Source organism: Ambystoma mexicanum, chromosome 1q (genome assembly GCF_040938575.1).
Source record: "Ambystoma mexicanum isolate Mex_15411 chromosome 1q, UKY_AmexF1_1, whole genome shotgun sequence".
NCBI classification, from domain to species: domain Eukaryota; kingdom Metazoa; phylum Chordata; class Amphibia; order Caudata; family Ambystomatidae; genus Ambystoma; species Ambystoma mexicanum.
This window is the reverse complement of record NC_090922.1, coordinates 852,864,552-852,891,346: the sequence shown is the minus strand read 5'-3', so window position 1 is coordinate 852,891,346 and position 26,795 is coordinate 852,864,552. Positions and strand designations below refer to the sequence as shown.

Genomic DNA, 26,795 nt, shown 5'->3' with positions numbered 1-26,795 from the left:
AAATAGATTATAGTGTTAGGTTTCCATTTCTTTTTTTTATTTTGGGGCTTTTGGACTATAGTTTTTTTGTTAGGTAGGTTATTAGGGCATTTGTTTCATTGGGCTCATGGACCCTTGAAAATTGGATTGTACATAGTTGGACGTTGGATTTATTTGGACATTTTAATTTCATTTCACCATGGATCAATGGATTTACCTTTTTGCGTTTCATTTGGATTTGGTTTGGTGGACAGAGTTTTGGCCATTTTTCTTTTGGATTACTTGTTTTTTTTGAGGAATTTTTTATTTTTATTTGGACATGCATTTCATTTCATGTTTGCCATTATTTTATGCTTTAATTACTTCAAAATGATTTTCATGTTAATAAATTTACATGTTTTATTTCAATGTGTGGGATTCACTCATTGGGTTCATGCATGTCGACATGTGCATTTACTTAATCAATGGCAACCTGTGCGTGTGTGTGTGTGTGTGTGTGACGGACATGTGTTGATGTACATAGTTGACTTTTGGTTTGTGTCATGAGATGGGCATGTCACTGCTCGGTGGGTGGGGGGACATGAGTGGGACATGAGTGGGGGCCTGCTGGCAGCTGCCCCTCACTGCTGGGGGGTGGGGGTGCAGGGGGACATGAGTGGGGGTCTGCTGGCAGGTGCCCATCACTGCTGGGGTGTGGGGGTGCTGGGGGACATGAGTTGGTGATCACTAGAGCAAGGTGACATGTGGCCTGGCTGGGGGCATGCCCATGGTGGATGGACTGCCTGCGGGACATGACCAGGGGTGCTGGGTAGTCCCCTGTGGTGTGGGTTGCCTGCAGGGTCCATGGATCCACACTGCCAATTGACGTGCGGGACTCCCCGTGCACCCCCCTGGATACACGTACCCCGCTCTGACAGCGAAAGCATGTGTGGAACTTCCCCCGTACCATGTTATACACGTACCCCACTCGCACAGGCCCAATCGCGTTTGAAACTTACCGCGCACCCCAGTGTTAGGCAGAAACCTGTGCAGTTCCCTCTGGGACCACTGCAAAAGATTTAAGACTACAGGTGTTTGGCAGTAAACCCACTTGGTAGCAGTCTGTACCACCCAGATTTACCTGGTAGCTCTGGCTGGCTGAGCAGTCAGACTTCCCTCAAGAAGAGTTAGGCAGTATACAGAGCATACATAATAGGTACAGGGGCACAGTAGTACAAGCAAACACTGACCAGAGCTAGGTGTAAACGTATATAATTATTTATTTAAAAGACACACTCATAAATTACACTAGCACAGAAAAGGTAAGTAAGTCAAAACACAGTCACTATTACTTATATGTACATCCCTAGTTATTTGTTGGACAAGTCTAAGTTAACACCACTTATTTCCAAACAGAGGTGAGCGCTTAACGTTAGATGGCACTCCAACAAGTTAGTTAAAAAGGGAGGGAAAAGGTAAAAGTAATGAAAACAGCAAGGCAAAACACTTTTCAGAGATTCACAGTGAGTTTAGAAAGGCAGTCTATTGAGGAGCAAGGAAGTTCGGTTGCCAGGCCCACTCTAGGGAAAGCCAGGCGAAAAGATGCCCAAGATCACACAATGTCACAAGTCTTTACAGGTGAGTAGAAAAGGTTTTACCAAGGTTAGAAAAGTTTAGTTAGGGTGTCCCAGGCTTACCCAGGTTCGAGAGCCGAGGGCTAAATCTACCCCTTACAATCGGTGGCAAGGGAAGCCGGGCGGAACACGGTACCTTTAAAATGGAAAGGATCCTCCAGCGGTGGCAGTTGTTCCTGGTAGTGGGTGCAAGTCGCGGCGGCGTCCAGAAGAAGAGGAGATCTCGTCGTGGAGGAAAGCCGAAGGTCGTTGCACTACCAGGGAAGAAACCAGCCGTGGAGTTTTTCCGGTTAAAAGGATGTTGCCCCTCTTTCGCGGTTGAGGTAAAAAGTGGTATCCCGGTTGCCGGGGTGCTTGGCACAGGCAAGGCGGCCACGAGATGCTTCAGGGCAGCGAAAAGAAGGCAGAAACTGGTTGTCCCCACCAGTCAAGGGAAGAAGACTCTCCAGGCGGGAGATCTCCTCTGTCGTTGGGAAAAGTGGTGAGACGGTTCTGCAGGGCTCCACCGGTGGTGTCGTCTTGGCAGGTCGGCTCGTCTTCTCCCTCTTCGGCTTCTTAGGTCCTGTGGCGACTTCTGAAGAACCAGTCCCAAAAACCCTGCTTTTATGCAGCAAACCCCCATTCAAACAGCCTAGCTGTCACTCAAACATGCTAAGTGGTGAGCGGGGCGGCTCACCACTTGGGCCAATCACACCAGAGTGCGACATGAGTTGGCAAGGCAACTCAGTCCAGGGTGCCTAAACCCCCTCCCACACCCCCTGTGGTACCCAGACAGAATGGCACCACTTTGGAGGGCTTCTGAGCAGAAGCCCGCCAAAAGTGGAACAAAGGCTCGACTCGGGTTCAGGGTTACTGAAGTGAACCTAGACGCCATTTTGGCGGCGAGTTCTGGCAAAAAATCCCAACCGGTGAATTTATATTAAATAAATAAACCGGCGGTATCTTTAACATTGCACCAAAAAGTGGTGCATTAAAATCAATGGGAAATCCCATTGGGAAATATTCCGGTCGAATATTTCCGTGGAATCCACTGCCACCAGCCAGAAACTTGGCGAGGGGGGACGGGACAGTACCCCCTCGACAACAGACCCAGGGGCAATCTAAATGCCCCTACCAGTACTTCCACAGTATGATGGTTTGTACTGGTTAAGTTCCTAAGTTAAGACTAGTAAAGTCAATGGTGACTTTACAGACCCAGGGAGACAGTAGTCAGTCCCAGGGTGTGGAGTCTATGTTTGGGGGTCTCTATGACACCCCTGTTACTGCACTGAGGGTGCTGTGTAACACACATTCAAAAACCAATGATAGCCTATGGGGAAAAAATACCCCATAGCCCATAAGCACATAGCAAGTCACAGAAACACTCAAGTCATGCCCAAGAGTGAGGGTAAAAGAGTCTCACTCTTGGCAGGAGAAAAAAATAAACCCCAAAAATCCAGCAAAGCTGCTGGGGGACTCACTAGGTTAGGAAATTCAGCCTAAACGGAGAATTCTCCCTAACACTCGCCCCCCCCCAGACTAAGGGACAGGAGGATTTAATCCACTCCTGGATGAACCTCATACCTCTAGTCGATGACATACATCCTAGAGAGTCCATCAGCATTTTGATGGTGACACCCTGACCTGTGCTCAATGGTGAAATCAAACCCCTGGAGGCAGATTGACCATCTCAATAGTTTTGGATTTTCCCCTTTCATTTGCATTAACCATCTCAAGGGTTGGTGGTCAGTCTGAATGACAAAAGTAGAACCATACAAGTATGGCCTAAACTTCTTCAGTGCCCACACAATAGCAAAGCATTCTCTTTCTATTTTTGCCCACCTTGTTTCAGGATCCTTCAGTTTTCTACTGATGAAGCAAATGGGGTGTTCCCTACCCTTCTCATCCAGTTGGCTAAGAACTGCACCTATACCTACATTAGAAGCATCAGTTTGTACAATGAAAGTTTGGTGGTAGTCAGGAGCTCGGAGTACTGGAGCTTGGCAAAGAGCTTTCTTCAGGTTTTCAAAGGCCTGATTGCATTCCTCATTCCATTTGACCTTCTTAGGGAATTTTGGAGAGGATATCACATTCAGAGGAGAAGCTATGGTCCCATAGTTCTCAATGAAATTCCTGTAATACCCAGTGAGGCCTAAGAAGGCTCTCACCGGGGTCTGAGTAGTAGGTGTTGTCCAATTTTGCACAGCTTCAATCTTGCTGAGCAAAGGCCTTATCTCTCCACCTCCTACCTCATGTCCAAGGTAGACCACTTTACTCTGTCCAATTTGGTATTTGCTTGCCTTTATGGTCAGATTGGCCTGCTCAAGAGCCTGCAAAACATGTCCTAAGTGGTTCACATGGTCCTCCCAGGAGTGGCTGAAGACTGCAATGTCATCCAAGTATGCCATGCAAAAGTCCTCCATCCCAGCTAGAACTTGGTTCACCATCCTTTGGAATGTTGCAGGTGCATTTTTTAGTCCAAAAGGCATAACCTTGAATTGGTATAGGCCAACTGGGGTAGAAAATGCAGTTTTCTCCTTGGCATGGTCTGTCAGGGCTATTTGCCAATAGCCTGACGTAAGGTCCAGTGTGCTGAGGTACTTGGCTGCACCAAGTTTATCCACCAACTCATCTGTCCTTGGCAAAGGGTGGGCATCAGTCTTGGTGACTGCAGTAAGAGTTCTATAGTCCACACAGAATCTCAACTCTTTGAATCCTGACTTTGGTACTAACACCACTGGGCTAGACCATGGACTAGTAGAGGGCTCTATTACCCCGAGATCAAGCATCTTCTTGACCTCACCTTTGATGTGGGTTCTGACATGTTCTGACATTCTGTATCCTCTGCTTTTGACTGGCAGACAGTCACCAGTGAGTATATCATGCTGTCCCCAAGGGGTCAAGCCTGGTGAAAGTGAGAACAGGGGGGCAAACTGATTTAACATAGCTTTGCACTCCTCCTGTTGCTCAGGGGTCAGATCTGAAGAGAGATTAACTCCTTCAACCTTTTCGTCCAAAGGTAAGCATCTCAGGAGGTCAGGTAGAGCTTCACTCTCCTCCTCCTCTTCTGATGAAGCTAGAAGCAAGGCTCCTACTTCTGGTCTAGAGACATAGGCTTTGAGGCGGTTGGTGTGGAAGACTCTGGGAGCTTCCCTGGGTTTGCCCAGATCCACCAGATAGTTGACCTCTCCAAGTTTTCCCACAACCTTGAAGGGTCCCATCCATTTGTCTTGCAAGGCCCTCTGCCTTGTTGGAAGCATAACTAGAACTAGCTGGTCTTGAGTAAACTCAGCCATATTAGCCTTCTGATCATGCCAATGTTTGATCAGAGCTTGTCCAGCTTTCAAGTTGTCACTTGCTTCTGCCATCATGTGTGACATTCTCCTTCGGAGACCTATCACATAGTCAGTCACTCTGACTGGCTTGGGGGAAGGAGCACTCTCCAACCCCTCCTTAATCAGGGCCAAGGGGCCTCTGACTGGATGGCCATAGAGAAGTTCAAAGGGAGAGTAACCTACTCCCTCCTGAGGGACTTCTCTATAAGCAAAGAGAAGGCATGGCAGTGGAAGGTCCCACTTCTTTTTAAGGGGTTCTTCTAAAGCACCTATCATGCTCTTCATGGTTCTGTTAAACCTTTCTACCGACCCGTTTGTCTGAGGGTGGTATGCGGTTGAAAACTTGTAGGTAACTCCGCAGGTTTTCCACATGGCTTTCATGTAGTGGGACATAAAATTTGACCCCCTGTCAGAGATCACCTCCTTAGGAAACCCAACCCTGGTAAAAATACCAAGGAGGGCCTTAACTACAGCCGGAGCTGTAACAGTCCTCATAGGAATTGCCTCAGGGTACCTAGTAGCATGGTCTACTACAACAAGGATAATCCTGTTGCCTGAGGAGGTTGGGGGATCAAGGGGACCAACAATGTCAATCCCTACCCTCTCAAATGGGACTCTCACAACTGGGAGAGGCAGTAAAGGTGCCACATTCTTGGAACCAACCTTACCAGACATCTGGCAGGCATGGCAGCTCCTGCAATATCTATCTACTTCAGCCCCCATCTTTGGCCAATAAAAGTAGAGCGAGAGCCTTTCCTTGGTCTTATTGAAACTCAAGTGACCAGCCAAAGGAATCTCGTGGGCTAGTTGCAAGAACTGTTGCCTGTTCTCTTGGGGTACTACCAGGCGTTGGTAGGCTCCAGGTTCAGATCCAGTTGGTTCACTGTAGAAGAGGCCATCTTCCCAGTGTAACCTATACTTCCCAGGCTCTTGACCATCAGCCTGAGAAGCTGCCTGTTGGCGAAGGCCCTCCAGAGTTGGACATTCTCTTTGTCCCTTACGAAAAGCTGACCTGCTGGGTCCACCTTCTGCCAGTAAAGACTGCAGCTCAGGATGGTCAGCCGGGTCCAGGTCTCCAATAAGTTCTGGGCCTCCTACTAGCTCTTCTTCAGAGTCTAGTTCAACCAGACAGGGTTGTACCTCCCTCTCAGCCTCAGCTGGAGGTGGAGTTACAGGTGTAACTTTGGACAACCTCGGGGAAGTCCTTGTTGGAAGCACTGGAGTGCTTGCTGTAGGTTTTTTCCTAGGAGTCTTGGGTTGCCCCTTTGCTCCTGATCTGGTAGTTACTGCAGTAAGTTGCTCCAGTGGAAGAGGAGTGATTTCTGTCATCATCCCGTGAGATAAACCTCGCAGGGTTTTCTCTCTTGCAGGTTTGGTGAGCTCCTGTAACCTTTTACTAGGAGGTCTGGGGGTATGTGACACAACTCCAAGAGCTTTCAGGTCATTACCCAACAGAACCCTTCCTGGTACTTCACATTGTATACTGACAGGTATCTTCACAGTCATGTCATTACACTGTATGAGAACTGGTAACTGGGGACACATCTGCACAGGCCCTCCAGCTAACTTGGTGAGGCATTTGGGTGCCTTAGCAACATCCTCTGCCTTGAAAAATGATTCATCCACCACAGTTATGCTGGCCCCAGTGTCCCTGATGGCAGGAGTCTCCTGGCCATTCACGTGGACACTGTCCTTATAATACTCTTTAGTATTATCTGGGATAGAGTTATAGACATCTAAATTCTGTTGTTCCCACAACCCCAGGGAGACTAAAGAAACACTGGCTGAGACTCCAGTGGGTTCATCAGCCAGTAGTAGAAAGTTTCCACTTGCCATAGGGACTTCCTCCTCTGGAGCGAAGGCTAAGGAGACAAGCTGGATCCCTGAAGGTTTACCCTTACATCTGGGATCTCATTTCACATGGTCAGTAGCCTTACAAACATAACAGGATCCAAAGGCCCTTTGGAATGGAGGCTTGTTCTGACCTCCTTCTGGTTTGGCACCAGAAGGTATAATACTCTGCTGTGGTTTCCCAGGTGGCTTACCCTTATGGTGTGGTTTGGGGCCCTCTTTGGAATTGGAATTATTAGAATTCTCTTTGGAGTCTTTCTTAGGCTGTCTCCCCTCATCCTTCTTCTGAGTTACCCCAGAATCCTTGTGAGTAGCCCTGTTGGCAACCCACAAGTCAGCAGCCTTAGCTAGCTTTCTAGGATCTAATTCCTGTGAATCAGCCAAGTGCTGTCTGAGCTCAGGAAAGCAGGCATCACAAATTGACTCCATCATTACAAGATTTCTCATTCCTTCATAAGTGTTCACTTTGTAACCCTTAATCCATCCCTCTAAGTTTTTCAACCCTTCACACACCCAGGTAGCCTTTTTGAGGCTTCTAAACCTCCTAAGATACTGGGAAGGGGTCTTCCCAAACCTAGCTATCAAAGCTAGTTTCGCACATTCATACTCTTTCCTATCCTCCTCCCCCAACTCCATTACTGCATCAGTCGCAACAGGGGGGAGCCTAGAGAACAACCAGGTGAGTAACTCATTACCTGTGATGTTCTGGAGCCCATGATTATACTCAAACATAGACAACCAATCCAACACATCCAACTTAGTCTCATACATACCAATCAGTTCTTTAGGCATCCGGGGTCTTTTAGGACTGGAACTTCTAGAGGAGCCAGAGAGAAGCATTCTCAACAGACAATTTCTTCATTTCTAGCTCGTACTTGAGCTCCATTTCTCTTAGCCTTAGTTCTTTGTCAGTTTGAGCATTACGTTTCTTGTACTCTAATTCAAGTTTCATTTTCTCCAGTTCATAGTACTGAGGACCAAATGTGGGACCTGGCAAAGGCCCAGTAGGTACAGCTGGTAGAGCAGACAGAGGCCTAGAGGGAACATCTACAATAGTTTCATCTTCCTCTTCTGGTTCTGACCCAAGATCACCAATACTTTGTTCAATATCAATATCATTGCTGTTCTCTACATTTGCTGGAGTGGTAGGTTCCTCTGAACCATCATCCAGACTTTGGTTTTCTAACAACCTTTCTATTAGCTCCATTTTCTTTCCTTTAGTCATGAGATTCTTATGCTTACAGAGAACTAAGTCAAAACACAGTCACTATTACTTATATGTACATCCCTAGTTATTTGTTGGACAAGTCTAAGTTAACACCACTTATTTCCAAACAGAGGTGAGCGCTTAACGTTAGATGGCACTCCAACAAGTTAGTTAAAAAGGGAGGTAAAAGGTAAAAGTAATGAAAACAGCAAGGCAAAACACTTTTCAGAGATTCACAGTGAGTTTAGAAAGGCAGTCTATTGAGGAGCAAGGAAGCTCGGTTGCCAGGCCCACTCTAGGGAAAGCCAGGCGAAAAGATGGCCAAGATCACACAATGTCACAAGTCTTTACAGGTGAGTAGAAAAGGTTTTACCAAGTTTAGAAAAGTTTAGTTAGGGTGTCCCAGGCTTACCCAGGTTCGAGAGCCGAGGGCTAAATCTACCCCGTACAATCGGTGGCAAGGGAAGCCGGGCGGAACACGGTACCTTTAAAATGGAAAGGATCCTCCAGCGGTGGCAGTTGTTCCTGGTAGTGGGTGCAAGTCGCAGCGGCGTCCAGAGGAAGAGAAGATCTCGTCGTGGAGGAAAGCTGAAGGTCGTTGCACTACCAGGGAAGAAACCAGCCGTGGAGTTTTTCCGGTTAAAATGATGTTACCCCTCTTTCGCGGTTGAGGTAAAAAGTGGTATCCCGGTTGCCGGGGTGCTTGGCACAGGCAAGGCGGCCACAAGATGCTTCAGGGCAGCGAAAAGAAGGCAGAACCTGGTTGTCCCCACCAGTCAAGGGAAGAAGACTCTCCAGGCGGGAGATCTCCTCTGTCGTTGGGAAAAGTGGTGAGACGGTTCTGCAGGGCTCCACCGGTGGTGTCGTCTTGGCAGGTCGGCTCGGCTTCTCCCTCTTCGGCTTCTTAGGTCCTGTGGCGACTTCTGAAGAACCAGTCCCAAAAATCCTGCTTTTATGCAGCAAACCCCCATTCATACAGCCTAGCTGTCACTCAAACATGCTAAGTGGTGAGCGGGGCGGCTCACCACTTGGGCCAATCACACCAGAGTGCGACATGAGTTGGCAAGGCAACTCAGTCCAGGGTGCCTAAACCCCCTCCCATACCCCCTGTGGTACCCAGACAGAATGGCACCACTTTGGAGGGCTTCTGTGCAGAAGCCCGCCAAAAGTGGAACAAAGGCTCGACTCGGGTTCAGGGTTACTGAAGTGAACCTAGACGCCATTTTGGCGGCGAGTTCTGGCAAAAAATCCCAACCGGTGAATTTATATTAAATAAATAAACCGGCGGTATCTTTAACATTGCACCAAAAAGTGGTGCATTAAAATCAATGGGAAATCCCATTGGGAAATATTCTGATGGAATATTTCCGTGGTATCCACTGCCATCAGCCAGAAACTCGGCGAGGGGGGACGAGACAGTACCCTCTCCACAACAGACCCAGGGGCAATCTAATTGCCCCTACCAGTACTTCCACAGTATGATGGTTTGTACTGGTTAAGTTCCTAAATTAAGACTAGTAAAGTCAATGGTGACTTTACAGACCCAGGGAGACAGTAGTCAGTCCCAGGGTGTGGAGTCTATGTTTGGGGGTCTCTATGACACCCCTGTGTTACTGCACTGAGGGTGCTGTGTAACACACATTCAAAAACCAATGATAGCCTATGGGGAAAAAATACCCCATAGCCCATAAGCACATAGCAAGTCACAGAAACACTCTCAAGTCATGCCCAAGAGTGAGGGTAAACGAGTCTCACTCTTGGCAGGAGAAAAAAATAAACCCCAAAAATCCAGCAAAGCTGCTGGGGGACTCACTAGGTTAGGAAATTCAGCCTAAACAGAGAATTCTCCCTAACACCCAGTAATCCACGTAGCCCGCACACACAGGCCCAATCATGTGTGAAACTTCCCGCGCACCCCAGTAATCCACGTAGCCCACACGCACAGGGCCTGCCGCGTGTGAAACTTCCCGCGCACCCCCCAAATCCACGTACCCACATGCACAGGGCCAATTGCGTGTGAAACTTCCCACACACCCCCCATATCCACGTACCCCGCACGCACTGTGCCAATCGCGTGTGAAATTTCCCGCGCACCCCAGTAATCCACGTATCCCGCTCGCACAGGCCCAATCGCGTGTGAAACTTCCCGTGCACCCCAATAATCCACGTAGCCCGCACGCACAGGCCCAATCATGTGTGAAACTTCCCACGCACCCCAGTAATCCACGTAGCCCACACGCACAGGGCCTGCTGCGTGTGGAACATCCCCCGTACCATGTTATACACGTACCCCACTCGTACAGGCCCAATCGCGTGTTAAACTTCCTGTGCACCCCAATAATCCACATACCTCACTCGCACAGGCCCAATCGCATGTGAAACTTCCCAGGTACCCCAGTAATCCACGTAGCCCGCACGCACAGGGCCTGCAGCATGTGAAACTTCCTGCGCACCCAGTTATCCACGTAGCCCGCAAGCACAGGGCCTGCCACGTGTGAAACTTCCCGTGCACCCCAGTAATCCACGTACCCCGCTCGCACAGGGCCAATCACGTGTGAAACTTCCCGTGCACCCCAGTAATCCACATACCCCACTTGCACAGGCCCAATCGCGTGTGAAACTTCCCGTGCACCCCAGTAATCCATGTACCCTGCTCACAGAGGCTCAATCGCGTGTGAGAATACCCGCGCAGCGGGGTACGTGTATTCGGAGTGGTGCGCGGGGAGTTTTACAGGCGTTTTCGTGGTTGTGAGCCTGTTCACCATGTACAGGATTTGTGCGCTGTACATGGCGCACGGGGAGGGGTTGGGGGCATAACTGGCGCCGCTGCAGGGTCTCTGCGCCACTCTGCACCACAGCTGGTTTTGGATGTTCAAATCCATGAATACTCTGTGCGTGGAAATGGATTTTAGCGTGCACGGCTGGTGCAGAAAGTCGCACGCGCACACTGTGCGCCAGCCGCGTGCGCCACTTGTGCGCAGAATTCTATGAACTACCCTGTTTACCTTCTCTCCCCTCACTATTGCTGAAGTCAAAGGTATCATCAACAAAATCAAACCATCCAACTGTCAATGTGATTCGTGTCCTGCTCCTATTATCATGGAAGCCTCTCATGATCTAGCCCCTTTGATCACTGCCTTCATAAATTCATCCTTCAAAACAGGTATTGTCCTGGACAATCTAAAGGACACTTGGGTCATCCCCCTCCTCAAAAAACCGTCCTTAGACCCCAGTATACCAACCAACTACAGACCTATCTCTACTGTCCCTTTCATGCATAAAATACTATACCGAGCAGCCTACCTTCAGATCCAGGACTATCTCAAAGTCAACAATCTTCTTGGACTGAGACAATCTGGCTTCCGCTCTAAGCATGGGACTGAAACGGCTTTGATTGACCTCAAAACACAAATCGAGGTTTTGAAAGACAATGGGAAATTTGCCATGCTTTTACTACTTGATCTCTCAGGGGCTTTTGATTTGGTCAATCACCAAATCCTTTGCCAGCACCTCACATGCGCCGCCCGCTTTTCTGACTCTGCCACGTCCCTCAGGGTTGCCAAGAAGCAAATTGAGTCTTGAAGTCCAGTCACTCCACAGAAAATCCGAACAAAGCTGCTAGCATGGACAGCTCTGATGCTCTCCAATCTTGAGATCCGGGCCACGATAAGGCAGTGCTGAGCCTAGGACCATGTTGTTCCAAGTCTTGGCTAAAGCAATAAGTGGTGCAATCTAGCCCTGCGTCCTGTCCATACATCTCACACATGCTAGGGTGGATTGAGCAGCTACAACCCCACACTAGCCTGCGAGACGCATTGGCTAGGGTGCAGAGAAAATATATTTCATATACAAGGGGCACAACGAGTGAACAACCTACAGAGTGTAATTTCGTAATGTAAGAAAAATGTATTGAGCCCACCTGAAAATTGGAACTGCATGTATCTGGGGAAGTACTCAACAGAGCACCCTGCTCAACCCTACTCACGCACAATTAACACATTTCATCAAACATGGTGCTCTGCCCTGTATCTGAATAGTGGCTGGATGACTAGGGCTGGCCCGCAGGGCACCTGCAGTGCTGCCTCCTTCACCTCCTTTACAACGCCTGCTCCTATGGGAGTGACAAACTTACTTTGTCATCCCTGCCTCCTCCTCAAATTCTCAGCTGTCCCTAATTGAGCCTCTCACCTTAGTCAATACCAGCTTTCCATGTGGGTGTCTGGAACCCATGTCACCAAGCACACAATACATTTAATCCACACCCCAAGGCCTGTCAATGAATCTCCTCCTCCTTGGAGAAGTGAAACTTCTCTTCCTCCTCCTCTACCTCTCACTCCAAATAAACCCCATTTCCCTCTTTATCTGTGATTCCTGTGAGGGAGCTTGGGCACATGAAAAATAGGAAGGCAGGCAAATATAAATTGGATGAATGGTTTTCACACGCTCAAGCGTTAATACAAAAGACACATTTTTAAACTGGAGGTAGTGGAGGCCTACCCTTATTTGGGGATGCCTATTCTGAGCAATCCCTGCATACATTTTTTCGAAGAGGTGGTGAGTACTAAAATAGTAAAGAAATGGAAAGTTATAAGAAAATATATCACCAGTAAAGGAGGTCACTCTGTCGAAGGTCTACTCGAGATATATAAAAGTTGTATTATTCCTGGAATTTTGTATGCACTGGAAACTGTAGAAAGCAAATATCTGAGTAAACTACATCTACTTGAAGGGAAGATTTGGAGACCAGCTTTAGGACTCCCAAATTCGGTACCAATACAAGCGATAAGATGCGGATTGGGGCTAATATCCCTCTCGACCCTATGGAAAATAGAATGTTGCAAACTTTATTTAAGAATAATTTTGGGGTATGGGGATGAAGGTAACCTGCTCAACCTTATAGGTAAAAATAAAAGTGAAGGCAGATTTAAGAATCCCTATTTGTTAAATTTACAAAAAATAGTATTAACATTTCTAGAAGCCCTAGGATATAATGTACACATGGGAAAAGATATCATTATGTACATCAAGAAAAGCCTTAAAGATAAGGCTTTTATCTGGGATTTATGCGAAAATCAGTCCTATTTATACAAAAAGTCTAGATATTCCTCTTATGCTCTCCAAGGCCTCAAGCCTGCTACACCAAGACAGTATCTGCTTAACACGGGAAATAAAGCTATGAGAAGATTCATACTACAATTACGGTTGAACATTCTCCCGTGTAATGAAATTATCGGGGCAAGAACAAAAACTCCTCGAGCAGAAAGACTGTGTAGATACTGTAATATCGAGGTGGAGACAGTAAGACATATTCTAACTCTCTGCCCAAACTTAAAAGAATACTACACTAAAGGGTACTCAAATTTAGTAGGGGACATGCAAAGAATTGAATCAGACCAATTTTGGTCAGTCATTTATGACGGAGAAATTAAGGTTTTTATTGGGTTAGCCTTTTATATTTGGAAGCGTGTAATGGGAGGCATTTTGTAAATAGTCTGTAAACAAGAATTAATTATAAAAATGTGTTGACTAATGATTTTCTATGTGCAATATGTAACTATGTATGGTTAATGTTAAAATTCTGTAGTGTATAAGGTTTTAATTAACCAAAAGCACTTTAATAAAAAAAATAAAAAAAAAAAGTAAGACTAACAAAGCCGATTAGGAATACAAATAAAAAGAGGCCTCTTTTTTCAAAAGTGAAAAGCAGCACAGGAAAACGAGCAAATTCTTCCTTTTGTGTTTCTTCAAAACATTTCATGAGGGTAATGTGAGGAGCCAAGAATGCGACTCGGACACAAGGAAGTCATGGTTTTGGTCAAAGACTTTTATTAAAATAAAAGGGGATGGGGAAATGCCTCTCTGTGACCTTGCTCTAAGAGGCGTTTCCCTACCTAAAACCAAAACCAGGCTCTGTCAATGTCAGAATGTCCAAAGGAAAACCGTCCCATGTCCAAAGTACTATTTTCTATTTTGGCTCTCACATTCTAACAAAATTAGCTCTAAGGTAAAAAAGGATAATGTCTTTCGCATTGAGTAGTGCATAGATGTTCAAAAAGAAAATATGTGCACTCAAAAGTTCTAGAATGGTACAGTTCCTTATTCTAGGGGGTAGTTCCCTTTCCATGGATTTCTCTAACACTCTACTTCTTATTCAAGAATATACGTTTGTTAGGGTTCTCTTGATTCACAACACAGCTGGTATACAAAACAACTTGGCTGATTGTGTTTTTTGTTAGAATAACTGGTGTACTCTCCTGCCAGGTTTTCTCTCCTCTTTAATGTGTTTACACAGCCTTTTCCTAGTCCTGATGTGCTCATATCAGGACTTCTTGGTGTATATATTTTACACACTGTTCAACTTGATCATGCCCGGTATACTTTCTGCCAGGGCTTTCTCACTTTAACATGCTCATAACTTGCATCTGCCTGATCTACTCTCCTGCTAGGCCTTTTCATATAAGATCACCCTTTCCACTTGCATCTGCCTACTTGCATCTGCCTGGTATACTCTTCTGCCAGGGATTTTCTTATATGGGTATTTTCCTTGCACCTTTAGTTTGCCTGGTATACACTCCTGCCAAGGCTTTTCTCATGTGAGTTCCGCACACACTTCCAAACTTGATAGTCTGTTATATTTGCTTGATCTTGTTTTGTAGTTGACTGGTATACTATCCTTCCAGGGCTTCTCTTGTATGTGTATTGTATACATTCACAAACTTGGAAGACTCTGATACGGGTTCCATTCTCCTGTTTAAAGCAATGCTCACTTGCTCGTTCTTTCATGTGCTTCATTTATGATCATTCGTGTTTGGCATGCCTGCCAATACTCCCGGTGCCCCTGCTTCCCCTGAGTGTACTCACCGGCTCTTGTTGCCATATTCTGTTTCTACCACGGCAATCCAGATGTGGTCGTTCAGCGGTTCCTTCCTTCTCGCTGCATCTGCTTCTCTGCTTCTCACCATTCCTGCTTGGCTCTTCTGCATCGTTTCCGGCTAAGGTGGCGAGTGCCTTCCAACACCTGCAAACGCCCAGAAGCCTTCCATTTGCTTCTGGCATTTCCACAGCATATTCTTGCTTGCGGTCAGCTTCCCTTCTCCTTGTGGATGAGCTGGTTGGCTTCACGGAACACTTTCCAGCCCCACAGTCCCTCTGGCAATTCTGAGAGGAGCAGCGTTCTCCCCAAACAGCACACTTCTGTCAGCTGCTTTGTTTGCCTAAATTTCCGCGCTGCAGGTATGCGCTTGCAACATCTAGAGCGTATCTTCTGCTCTCGGCCTCCATTGAGCTGCATTACATGGATCAACTTCCTTGTCACAGTATTCTAGTATTCATGGGAATGGAAGTCCATTCTTATCGACTTGCATTTAAAGTCTGGTTAAGTGTCTTTAAGAGCAGTTCTGGATGACTTGTAGGTAGAGTCTGAGAAGGTATTTTAATGAGTCTTAATAGGCTAGTCAGATTTTGACAGCTTGCCTACAGATCTTGTGAAAAGTTTTTTAATACCCTTCTTAGGTGGATGTGGGGAGGTATGACAATATGCCATCAAGGGATTGGGCATGGATGGGTATCCTCAAAAGAAAAAGGGGGATACCATGTCTTGCCCGATGATGCCATAATACACTCCCGGAAGCTGGCTCCCTCCATGTGATCCCCACTCATATAGCCAAACCCAGGATCAGTATCAGGTAAACGGCTATTGTCCCTGGCCCCATGGGGCGACATCACCGCCGGGAGAGAAGTGATGTCACCATCGGAGGCTAATAAATGATAGATGACAAAAGAGGCCTGGAAAGCAAACCATTAGCTTCAAATATGGATTAAGAAGTATTACAAATTAATACACTGGCAAGAAAAACCACTCTCATCCACCAAAATCCTCAGAATATCTCCGATAACACAATTTCAGAGTCTGCCCTGTACTCTCCTGCTCTTACAGCCTGACAAACCCCATAATAAGCAAAGGGAACTGGGCCTTCGATAGGGCCATCAAACATCCCAGAGACAGCTTAATCTCACTGAGTGTTGATTATTATGCCACTGTAAAACTCGTGAAGCCTGTGATTCTGAACATGCTTGTGGTTTTAGACACTGTTTTGAGCTGCCACTAATACCTCCAAGATCTTGCCGGCCCGAAGAATCACAGCCATGGGGAAACCAAGCCTTAGTTGTCACTTCCAGTGCTGTTATCATTTTGGAGCAATCACTTCACTGACACATTAAAAAGTTCAAATAGGGTTTTGCATTTTGCGTAAATAACCACATCATTTAAGGGGTTCAAATTAAAGAGTAGAGTGTCATGATAATAGAAAAGCTTGTTCTGCCTTTTTTTGGCCTGGGCCTCATCACGACTTTGGCAGTAATTCTGCAGTAAATCTGCCTAATGAGCACAATTGGTTACCAGTACTGCCACTCTGCCCTATTGAATTACCATGAGACTCTTAGGGCCTCATCAGGAGTTGGGGTGGTGCAGTAAAAATGCAGTGGTAATAGTGTTGCCGCCGCATTACCGCACTGCCTAATCACAAGTTTGGGGGAAAGTTGGAGGATTCAACCCCAGCTCTGAGCTGGAGGTGAATGCACTGACTTTCCGCTCATTTTTGGCCCAATTACCACCGCGCAATTACTGCCACTGTATTGTGCTGAAAAGGCCCAATTGAGTGCTATGGACAACAACAAAAAATGGGGACTTACACCGCTACTTGTGATTTGGCAACAACACTGCCTGACCAAGTGGCGGTAACATTAATTGCGTTGAGCGGCATTCCGGCAGGATACCGCTCAACTCCTGATGCGGTCCTTAGTGATGCTAGGCGTTGTAAGTCCCCATTTTTGTAGTCCATATGGCTCTATGGGGATTTACTGTAAGCATTTATTCTGCTGTGATAAATCTGGCAATTTTTGGCATTAAAGTGAAGGATTTACATGCTGGAAGAAAATCCTTCCCTTCCTGGCCAAACTCGTTTAGTGAATCAGTAAATTCAGCAGTAATTCATTACTGCCAATAAAAGTGTCAGTAATAGAATTACTGCAACATTTTGCTGACACCGCTGACCTTAAAACAGCGTCTGACTGGGGCATAAAAATGTCTCAGGCACCAATAAAAACTGGGCCCCCAGTTGCAAATGGCAATTCAGTCCTTTTGTGACGTACTGTTAGAATACTGCCCAGGTGAGTTTTTCAATAAAAATGTAATGCAAATTGTGCAATCTATTTATTCAGCAACAATGGTGAAAACTACTAGCTGCATAGTGAAGTAACTGATCAAAGTGGCCCACAACCAGAAAGAGTGGCCCACGCTAGCATTTTGCATTTTTGGTTTGGATATTGCCCTAGAGCTCTGTAGGCTAGTCTGAGTCTGACTTGAAATGATGCCAGGGCACCTTAAAATAAAGATTCATTATTGCATTAATTATCATTCCCAAAGTTTGTCATTTCCTTTTTTGTGATTTGTTGTCTGAGTCAATTGCTGAACTTGGTGCTTTCAGTTCCAGGTCTACTCTGGAAACATAATCCATGTCCTGTTCTGGTAATTGTTATTACATTACACATAGATGTATTGAAGAGCAGCGATGAACTATGGGTAGAAATGTCATTGAAAGGTTTTCCATAACGTGACTCTGAACCCCGAGATAGAATACCCCCTGTAGTGGAAAGCTGCCCATCTGTAGTTGTATGTTGTGTACTCCCCCTGCTTCTCTTTTCCACCCTTGCCCTGTCTGCATGGGCCAGATTTCCCAGGGGATTAGAGGGGGAGGTATGAAAGTACGATATACAACATGAAAAATACCCACCCCACAGCAAACCGAAAGGATAAAGAACATCCTGACAAGAGAACATATCCCCTGCTGTGATGGCTTTACAGTTGATTATGAATTCCGTAATCCTCTGCCATGACGTCACTGGGCGAGGGTATATAATCCAGTAAGCAAAATCATTGCTAATGGCTGGCTAGGAAAGACATAATCACAAAAATGATTACAATAATGTAAAATCTTTCCTTTCATTGTTATTTCAGCTAAGCACATATCTAGCATAACATGGTGTAATATTAAAAATTATGTACGTGCTTGCTCGGGATTTTCTTTTCGATTAAATCTTATTTCTTAAATGGAAAGTATTTTATTTATTTATTTATTTTTACATTTATAGAGCGCACTGCAGCCCATAGACATCGAGGCGCTATTACATGAAGGCGTAAGCAGCAAGATTGTGTAAACATAGGAAACATAAGGTACTTAGTTACAGAGAGAAGAGCGGAGCATAGTTACAAATGACGTTCGTAAGCCTGTAAATATAAAGGCAGGAAGGTTTAGACAAACAGCCTGGTTTTTAAGGCTTTGCGGAAGGCTAGGTCAGAGTCAATCCCCCTGAGGAGCGAAGGTAGGGCGTTCCAGTGTGAGGCTGCTAGGGCTGAGAAGCTCGAGCCGCCCGCACGTACTCTACAAGTCTTGGGAGTAGAAATCAGGTTGGTGTAGGCAGATCTAGTGGGCCTGGCCGAGGTGGGTCGTGAAATTCTCTGGGCAAGGTAGGGGGGAGCAAGGTCATGGAGGCATTTATGGGTGAGGGAGAGGATTTTAAAGATGATCCTCTGCCTAATGGGCAGCCAGTGGACCTGCCTCCTAAGGTCAGAAATCATCATTTTTGAAATGTTTATTCAATATTTTCAATTTATTTTACTGCTTAGAATAATTTGTTGCTCTGCACTTACTCATGGCAAATTAATGTGATTTCAACGAAGGTGTTCCTCATTTAAAGGGCTTCTGTTTTTTTGTTTTTGAATTTTTTGAAATCTTTAGGCAAAGCCTGTGATTTTCCAGATATTGAAAATGGCAGAGTAAGCGGCTGGGGCCATTACAACTTCCCAGGCCAGTATTTTCCAATGCAAAAAGGACGAGTGATTGCATTTTACTGCTATCAAGGTTTTGCAACATCTAATGGCGATGCAGATGGTTCCATTAGGTGTACTGAGAATGGTTGGATTCCATCACCAACATGTCTTCGTGAGTACTTGTAAAATGTTTTGATTTGACATTTTTTGGTAATGAATATTATTTTAAATATTTGTATTATTATTATTTTTAACTTTATGTGACATGTCATATGCTAATCCACGGCTCTCTCTTTTTTCTTTCTCTTGCTCCCTCTCTCTTGTTCACTCTATGTGCTCTATCTCATTCTCTCTCGCTTTCTGTCTCTCTGGTGCACTGTTTCAGCCTGCCTCTGTCGCTCTCTTCTTGGGTGGTAGTCACGTTTCCTGGTGCACGTTTGCTGGAGCCAACCCAGCCGTTGCTGAAAGCAGAACCCACAGAGATAAATCACTGATATCGTGACGGGGGGGGGGAGGGGTTGGTGCATGTGTTTTTCTGCAAAATAAGCTATAAACAATGAAAATATTTAATTGTATGAACATTGTAAAGGTAATCTTTTTACAATGTTCATTTTGAATGGTCACTTCCAGTATTTATTGTAATCATTCCATTATCGGCAGTCTGTTGCACTCCTATTCTACTCTTTCAAAATACCACTGCGAGAAAGGGAAAGGAGTTACATACCACCAATTAGGGTCTGTGGTGCTGTTTATGGAATCAAAGAACATTTTTTTTGAAAACATAATAAAAACCACACATCATTATTATATTGGACAAATGACTGTGAAAAAGGTTTGTATGCTTTAATCACTAAGTACATAATACACAGAATGTTGTTGCTTATTTTTTTCACAACACTCACACTACAATGTTGGATTATTGGTAGTAGTAGCTGTGAGTATGGTGTTAATAAGTGTAAATCAGGCTGGATTCAACATCTGAGTTTTGTACCAGTATGTGACAGTACTCTTCAGGCCTTTTCTACAATTGCTTTACGATGACAAACATGTTCTGCAACTCGAATATTTGGTTGTACAAAGGCGCATGTAGTTTTGGAAAATTCCGAAATTCAATTTTGTTTGTTAGTTGAGTTGGAGATTGTTCCATGAGGTAAAATCAGGTTGGGCTGTAAGGGGTCTGAGAAGAGTACAGGCTAATCCGAATGAAATAGCTGCTTTGTATCTCGGTCTGCCTGCCAGTGCACTGTCCAATGCTGATTAGTCCTAGCTTACAAAGGACAGTCGTGATTCCAATAATGGTACAGAGGAAAGTATTATGCAGAACTATTTTCTTTTAGTAAATGTGCAGCAAGAAAAACAAAGAACTACTGCTCCCATCCTGTTTTGCTTCTTTTCCTTCTTCTCTGCTTCCTCCACTCAGAGGGCTGCAAGTCCATAAGACTTCCTGCATCTCGCCTGATGGCCTCTTTTCTGCTGCAGGCCCCAAAGATAAGACTGCAACTGCTTCACTGCCCCAGAGGAGTCGGATCAGTCTGGTCAAAAAAAGTTCTTGCCTTCCCCATACCCTGCATCTAAAACATGAAAATCAGAAACATATTAAAAGGCAAAGAAAGGAACTGGGAGGAGCAATACTCACCTCCCTGACATTAATTGAATGGCAACTGTCCATCCTAAACTAGGACTAATCAGCATTCTAAGGCATGGCACAAGGTTCGTATTATGCACAATTCAAAGCTGTACCAGGACTCACATGGACGCATGCACAATAGGTTCACAATAAGACTGGTAAAAGGTACTAGCATTAGCCCAATCAGCTGATCTAAGAAATCCTCTAGGCATGCTCCAGCCAAAAAGGTTTTGGAAGCCTGACGGAATGTTCACCAAAACATTCAGTATGCAACCCAGCCTCCCTCCATAACATTCTTTACCCATCTGGCCAAGGTGAGGGAGAAAACTGGTTGGAATGGCTTAAGTATCACAAGGCACAAGGTACCCACACAGTTTTTGAGACTGATGGGGCAATTCCATATTGCTATAGACATTTCAATACACCCAATTGAGGATTATTTGTAAGTGTCAATCATCTTCGAACCTGTCTTAGTACGCCTATGCAAGTAAAAGGAAAACCCAGAATTAGTTGATACTAGACATATAAGCTCAGATGCTCGAATATCAGCCATTAGATGAAAGGTAGCTAAACACATTAACGTCACCAATTTAGCAGACAACTGTTGAAACGATGACTGGGCATTTATTTGCTGGCCACCTTTCAAAAAAGAGAAAACATTACATTGATGTCCCAGAGTCTACAATACCGCTCTGAAGGGGCAGCAGCCACTCCTACTTCTTTTTAGCAGGCGACAGACCGAAGGATGATGTTCCCCCACATAAAACCATCCAACATATAGTGGGAGTTAAAAATGACTGAATGATAGAGATTAACACTTTGGTATGAGACAGACTGACAGCTCTACCAACAAATTAACCACTGCTTCTACAGGGGCCTGATGGGGATCCCAGTCCCACTTATAACACCAGTAAACCCAGCAATCCCATGCCGCCTTGTATGGATCTAGCTGGGAGCAAAATGCCCTGGAGGGGCCCATTGATTCCCTAGATCTGCCATGCTATCAGCCGGAGGGAGCCTCCCTCGACGCAAGGGTGCCTCCTCCTGCCCGGTTCTTGTAGGCTACCGGAGACCACGGGAAGTACACATGCAACAGGTCAAGGACCAATGGCTACCTGGCTTGGGGACGCCAAAGAAGTGTGCCTAAGACCAGACAAGCCCTCTGTCTGTGGACTTGCAAGAGAACCCCTTGGTATAAGTGTAAATGGGGGATATGCATATATGACATAAGGGGCCAAAGTCTGTAGGAATGTGTCTGTTGCCAATTCATTGGGATCTGGCCTCGAGCTAAAAAGCAATGGGAGTTGTGCAGAGAGGCAGGGTGCAAAGAGATCGACTTGAGATGGCCCCAGATATCCTGAAGGGACTGGAAGAGCTTCGGGAGGAGGCAACATTCCCCAGGATCCCACCAGTGTGAGGAACTGCCACTACATTGGACACCCCAGGAACCCAGGAAAGGACCTGAACCTTCAATTGGTACGGCAGGCAAAAACTCCAAAATTGTTTTGCTAGCTCCGTGAGATTATTGGATTTTGTGCTGAAATGTGGATCGGCAGTCCATACGAATTGTGAAGCACAACATCACCTGCGTTTTGCAAAACCTTGAATCACAAAGGAGACTGAATTAATTTCTAAACAATTTATGTCCAGTGTTGACTACTCTTGTGACCACCAACCTCAAATGTATGTCCCACCGAAGCAAGCTCCCTACCCGCTGACAATGGCATCAGACTCTTAAGACAAAACTCGCACCATACCAAAAATATCACTACGGTTCCAGGTGTCCATTTGCTGGAGCCATCATCTTAACGTGTCATGTACTTCTGAAGAAAGTGATACCCAAGCTGCACAATCTACGTCTTGTTATAGCTTTTGATTCTTCAGCCTCTGGAGAGCCCGGTAAGGAGGGAGTGAGTCGAAACAATAGCCTGAATGGATGCCGACAGGTGGCCTAAAACCATGCCAACTGATGCCAAAGGAAGGCCTCAGAGCCTAAACTAATTACTGTTTGATCACTTGCACCCGCATCATGGGAAGACATATTATTGGGGAAATGCAATCAATCATGAATCCTAGTAACTGCAATGTCTGGGAAGGTTGAACATTTGATTTGTCCTAATGGATGTTAATGTTAAAGGTATTTGTACCATGCATCATCACTACTGCTGTGGTCCCCAGGTGCTGTGGCAGATCTGAAAAGGAGGGTGTCAAGAGGGAGAGGAGCAGAGGGGTGAGTTGGTAGGGTGTAGTCGGAATAGGAAAGTGAGAGTTGTGATGTCCTGTTGGCCGCTTTGGGTTCGGTTTGCACCGTTCGCTGAACGTACATGCGATTTTTGATCGGTGCCAGAATTCCCATGTACTGTTGTGGCGGGTTATGTGTTGTTAGTATGTTGTTGCAATGTGGTGAAGAGCGTGTGGATTGCTGTGCAAAGAGGTGGTTGTGTGAGTTTCTGTATGTTGAGTATGCGGAAAGTTGAAATTTTAAGGTACGATTATAATGGTTTTCAAGTATTTGACGATTTCTTACCACTTTTTCTTGGCGTTTCTGCGCCCAACCCCTATAGTTATCTTGTGTGTTTGGTACTCTACTTTTACCGCCTAGCCAAGCTGCGTAGTGGGAGCTCTCTTATGTATGGCCCCAGTGGTGTGTGTTTCTAGCTCTTATCTGCTACTTCTCCAGCACTGTAGCAGGTGTAGTTTTGGTCAAAGCGTTTGTCCCTTATTGTCCATCCTGTTGGTTGTCCCCACCTATCCCAGTATCCTTTAGGGTAGGTGGATGTGGGCCTGGCTGGGCAGTGCGCCCCCACCCCTGCTTTTATAATGGAGGGGCATGTTAGGGATTATAGTTTCCTACATGGGTATTCCTAGTTTCGTTGTGGTCCTTTCTTCTTAGTTGATTCCTCCTGAATCTGGACCAAAGAGCCATGTTTTGAGTAGTTTTTTGAACTCCAAATGACCCCTTGTGTTGCATATGTTTTTTGGTAGGTTATTCCCGGTCAAGGTTGCCAGGTGAGTCAAAGAGGATACTCCTAGTTTTCTTTTGTTGTAAACTGTTGGTACTGGACGAAGGTCGTTGCTTTATCGGAGTGATCTTGTCGCGTGGTAGATGGTTATTTCTTTAGGAACTTTGCTCCCTGTCCGTGGACTGCTCTCTGCGTTATGTACATCGTCTTGTACTTTATTCTCTCTTTTATTGGCAACCAGTGTAGCATTTTCAGCACTGGGGTAATGTGTTCTCTTCTTGGTAGTCTGAGCAGGAGTCTTGCTGCAGCGTTCTGGATGACCTGAAGTTTTTTTAACAGTCGTTCTGGCATTCCTAGTTATAGGATGTTGGCATAGTCTACTCTAGACATGATGAGTGCGATGATGGTGAGTGTTTTGTGGGTGAAAGAGAGGAATGGTAGGATCCTTTTTACTGTGTGTAGCAGGAAGAAGCATTTCTTGATTATGGTATTTACTTGTGGTTCAAGTATTAGTACTTTGCATCAAGACTACCACGTATTTTATTATCGTTGATGGAGTTGGTGCGGTACCCAGTTCCGTTGGCCGTGGGATGTGGTGGTTGTTTTCTTCGCTTTTGGCTATGATAATTATTTCAGTTTTGCCCGGGTTGAGTTTGAGGCTGTTTGTGTTCATCCAGCTGTATAGCTCTTGTAGGCAGCTGTTCAACGTTTTATTTTCTCCCTGTGTATCTTGTATTTTGTAGATGATCGGAGTGTCATCTGCATAGTTGTAGCATGTGAGGCCGTGTTTTTTGATGAGTTTGATTAGTGGCATCAGGTATATATTGAAGAGCAATGGGGAGAAGGATGAGCCTTGTGGTACTCCGCAGTTGGAGTCCCTGGAAGTAGATTTGAAAGGTTTGATCCAGACGGTTTCTGTCCTGTTTGTTAGGAAGTATTTACTCCATATTAGGGCTGTGTCAATGATTCCTATTTCTTCAAATCTCCCGATGAGGATTTCATGGTTGACTGTCAAATGCTGCAGAGAGGTCCAGAAGGATTAGAGCTGCGCTTTTGTTTGAGTCTGCATTAGTCTTTAGATTGTCCCAGATTGAGAGCAATGCCGTTTCCATTCCCCTCATCGGTCTGAAGTCTACTTTGCTTGGTCCAACAGTTGGTGCTCCTCTATGAATACTTGTGTTATTCAGTAGACGTATTTCTCGAGTAGTTTAGCTGGGTTTGGGATGTTGGATATGGGTCTCTAGTTGTAGAGGTCTTCCGGGTTTCCTGCTGTGTCCTTGAGGAGCGGCTTGATGTATGCCACTTTGAATGATTGCTGTACTTTCCCTGTTGAGAGTGATTGATAGAATACTAGAGAAATCTTTTCTATGGGCGTTCCTTGCGTGAGGATCGATTTGTGTATGTCTGGGGGGCATGGATCCATGGGGGAGGCTGCTTTGTTGCTGTTGCTTACCAGTTTGACGAATGTCTCTGCTGATAAATAGGGGAAACTTCAGAGTTTGTTCTGGTGATTCCTCGGATGGCAGGACGGGTCGCATGTTGAGTCGATTGGTCTGCTTTGTATAATTTGTTGGATGGAGGTGATTTTGACTTTGAAGTGGTCTGCAAGGTCATTGCATAGCTTTAGTGAAGGTATCGGAACGTTGTTGCAGCCAGGAGGGTTTCTTATTTCGTGTATGATTTTAAACCATTCCTTTTGGGTGTTGATGGCTTTGGTAATTCTGTTGTCATAGTATTTGTTTTTGGCCTTATGGATTTCCTTCTTGTATGAGTGGATTTGTCACAGGAGTCGTAATTTCTTCACCTGATTGTTTTTTCTCTCCATTCTAATTCAAGTTTCCTGTTTTTCCTTTTTCATGGTGCAGCATAGCAGAGTAAACCATTTTGCTGTTGCTCTTTCGCATGATGGTGTGAGAGGTTTTTTCTTTGAGGTCCTGTTGATCATACCAGCAATCCATTTATGGAGTAGTTCTGTTTTTATTTCGATGTCCGCTTTGTCTAGGATCGTTGTCAGTGGTTTGTTTTTTTCACAAAGATAGAGGCAGACAGATTGACGGTAGCTCGAAGATCTTTCTTTACAGGACCTGAGAAGAGGTCACAATCAGAATATTGTCCAAATAAACAAGTAACCGAATAGCCCTGCTGCTTAAATTACGGACTACTGGCCAAAGTAGCTTGGAAAAACACCAACGAGCTAAAGAGAGACCAAAGGATAGGAAAGACAAATTGGATATTTGCCCAAGCCAAAGGAAACCTAGAAACGTCTGGTGCTCTGGAAGCAATTGGAACCATCAAATGGGCATCTTTGAGATCACCTGGCCTCAACACATCTCTCAACCATGCAGTCACTTCCATCTTAAAGTGATGATGTAGCAAAAACAGATAGAGATTGCAAAGGTTGAAAACTGATTGAATGACTGATACTTTTCCGATCCAGAAATATATTGCTGAAAACAATTAGAGAAACCAGTGGACAATGGAAAATGTCCTTCTTCCATAACAATTTCAATATCTCTCGTTGGATCGCCTTGTGTTTTTTCAGCTTGAATGGGTTCTCCCAAAAAATTCTATGTGATACCCCCTTGCTGTATCCACCAGCCAGGCATCCCAGAAATTCGAGTTTTTCAAATGTGGACTAGAGGAAGGGGACAAATACCAAAGGAGGCTGGTGGTCCCTCAGTCTGTTTTCATGTTGATGACATTACAGTCACTAACATTGAAAATGGACTGCAGCCTTCAGTACCACTGAGTGGCCCTGCACAGGAAAGGTAAGTTTATTTTTATTTAAAAAAAAAACAAAAACAAAACATTAGCACCCATGTAGGGTATCACACAGTTGCTAATGGCGTTATGATATGATATGGTATTTATAACGTGCTGTTAGGCAAGATTGTATGTAGTAACCCTGGGGGAGGCTACACCAGCCGTATCCTCTTTGCAATAGGTAACCCAACCTTTGGTATAGGCCCGTACTACACAAGTTGGTAGAGTGACTGAGCAGCCATGCTTATCTCAAGAGGGGTCAATGTGAGCTATAGGGTTGTAACATAGAGATTCACAGTGACAGGTATTCAAATAACATTTATACTCAAGGTTTCTTTTAAAATAATTATTTATTAATTTAACAGTCAGTTTTAAAATAAGCCTTTTAGAAAGGGGAATTGGCAACAATAAAATGCACTTAAAAAATACACTCGTTCAGTTTCAGTTAAGCAAGTAGATACCATTTTGGGATGTCACACAAACACTTCCTACACCCTGAAGTGCCCTCAATAGCTAGGACACTGTGGACATTGATATATCACTTTAAACTTAAATGCAATACTGGAGTTGTGGAAAAAGGAATAGGTTAGGGAAGGAAACAAAGGTTAACAAGATTCTCCAAACAGGTAAGCACTTTACAATCCACCAAT

General features: G+C 45.1%; 1 protein-coding gene across 4 annotated transcripts in view; it reads left to right on the top strand.

Moving 5' to 3' along the window:
- LOC138538055 (complement factor H-like) overlaps window positions 1–26,795 on the top strand; it is a 981,558-nt gene that overhangs the window by 326,955 nt on the left and 627,808 nt on the right. For all 4 annotated transcript variants that reach the window (XM_069641504.1, XM_069641501.1, XM_069641502.1 and 1 more), the window contains exon 8: window positions 18,761–18,964. In XM_069641504.1, coding sequence (XP_069497605.1) covers window positions 18,761–18,964 — 204 coding nt within the window. The remainder of the gene's footprint in view (window positions 1–18,760; window positions 18,965–26,795) is intronic.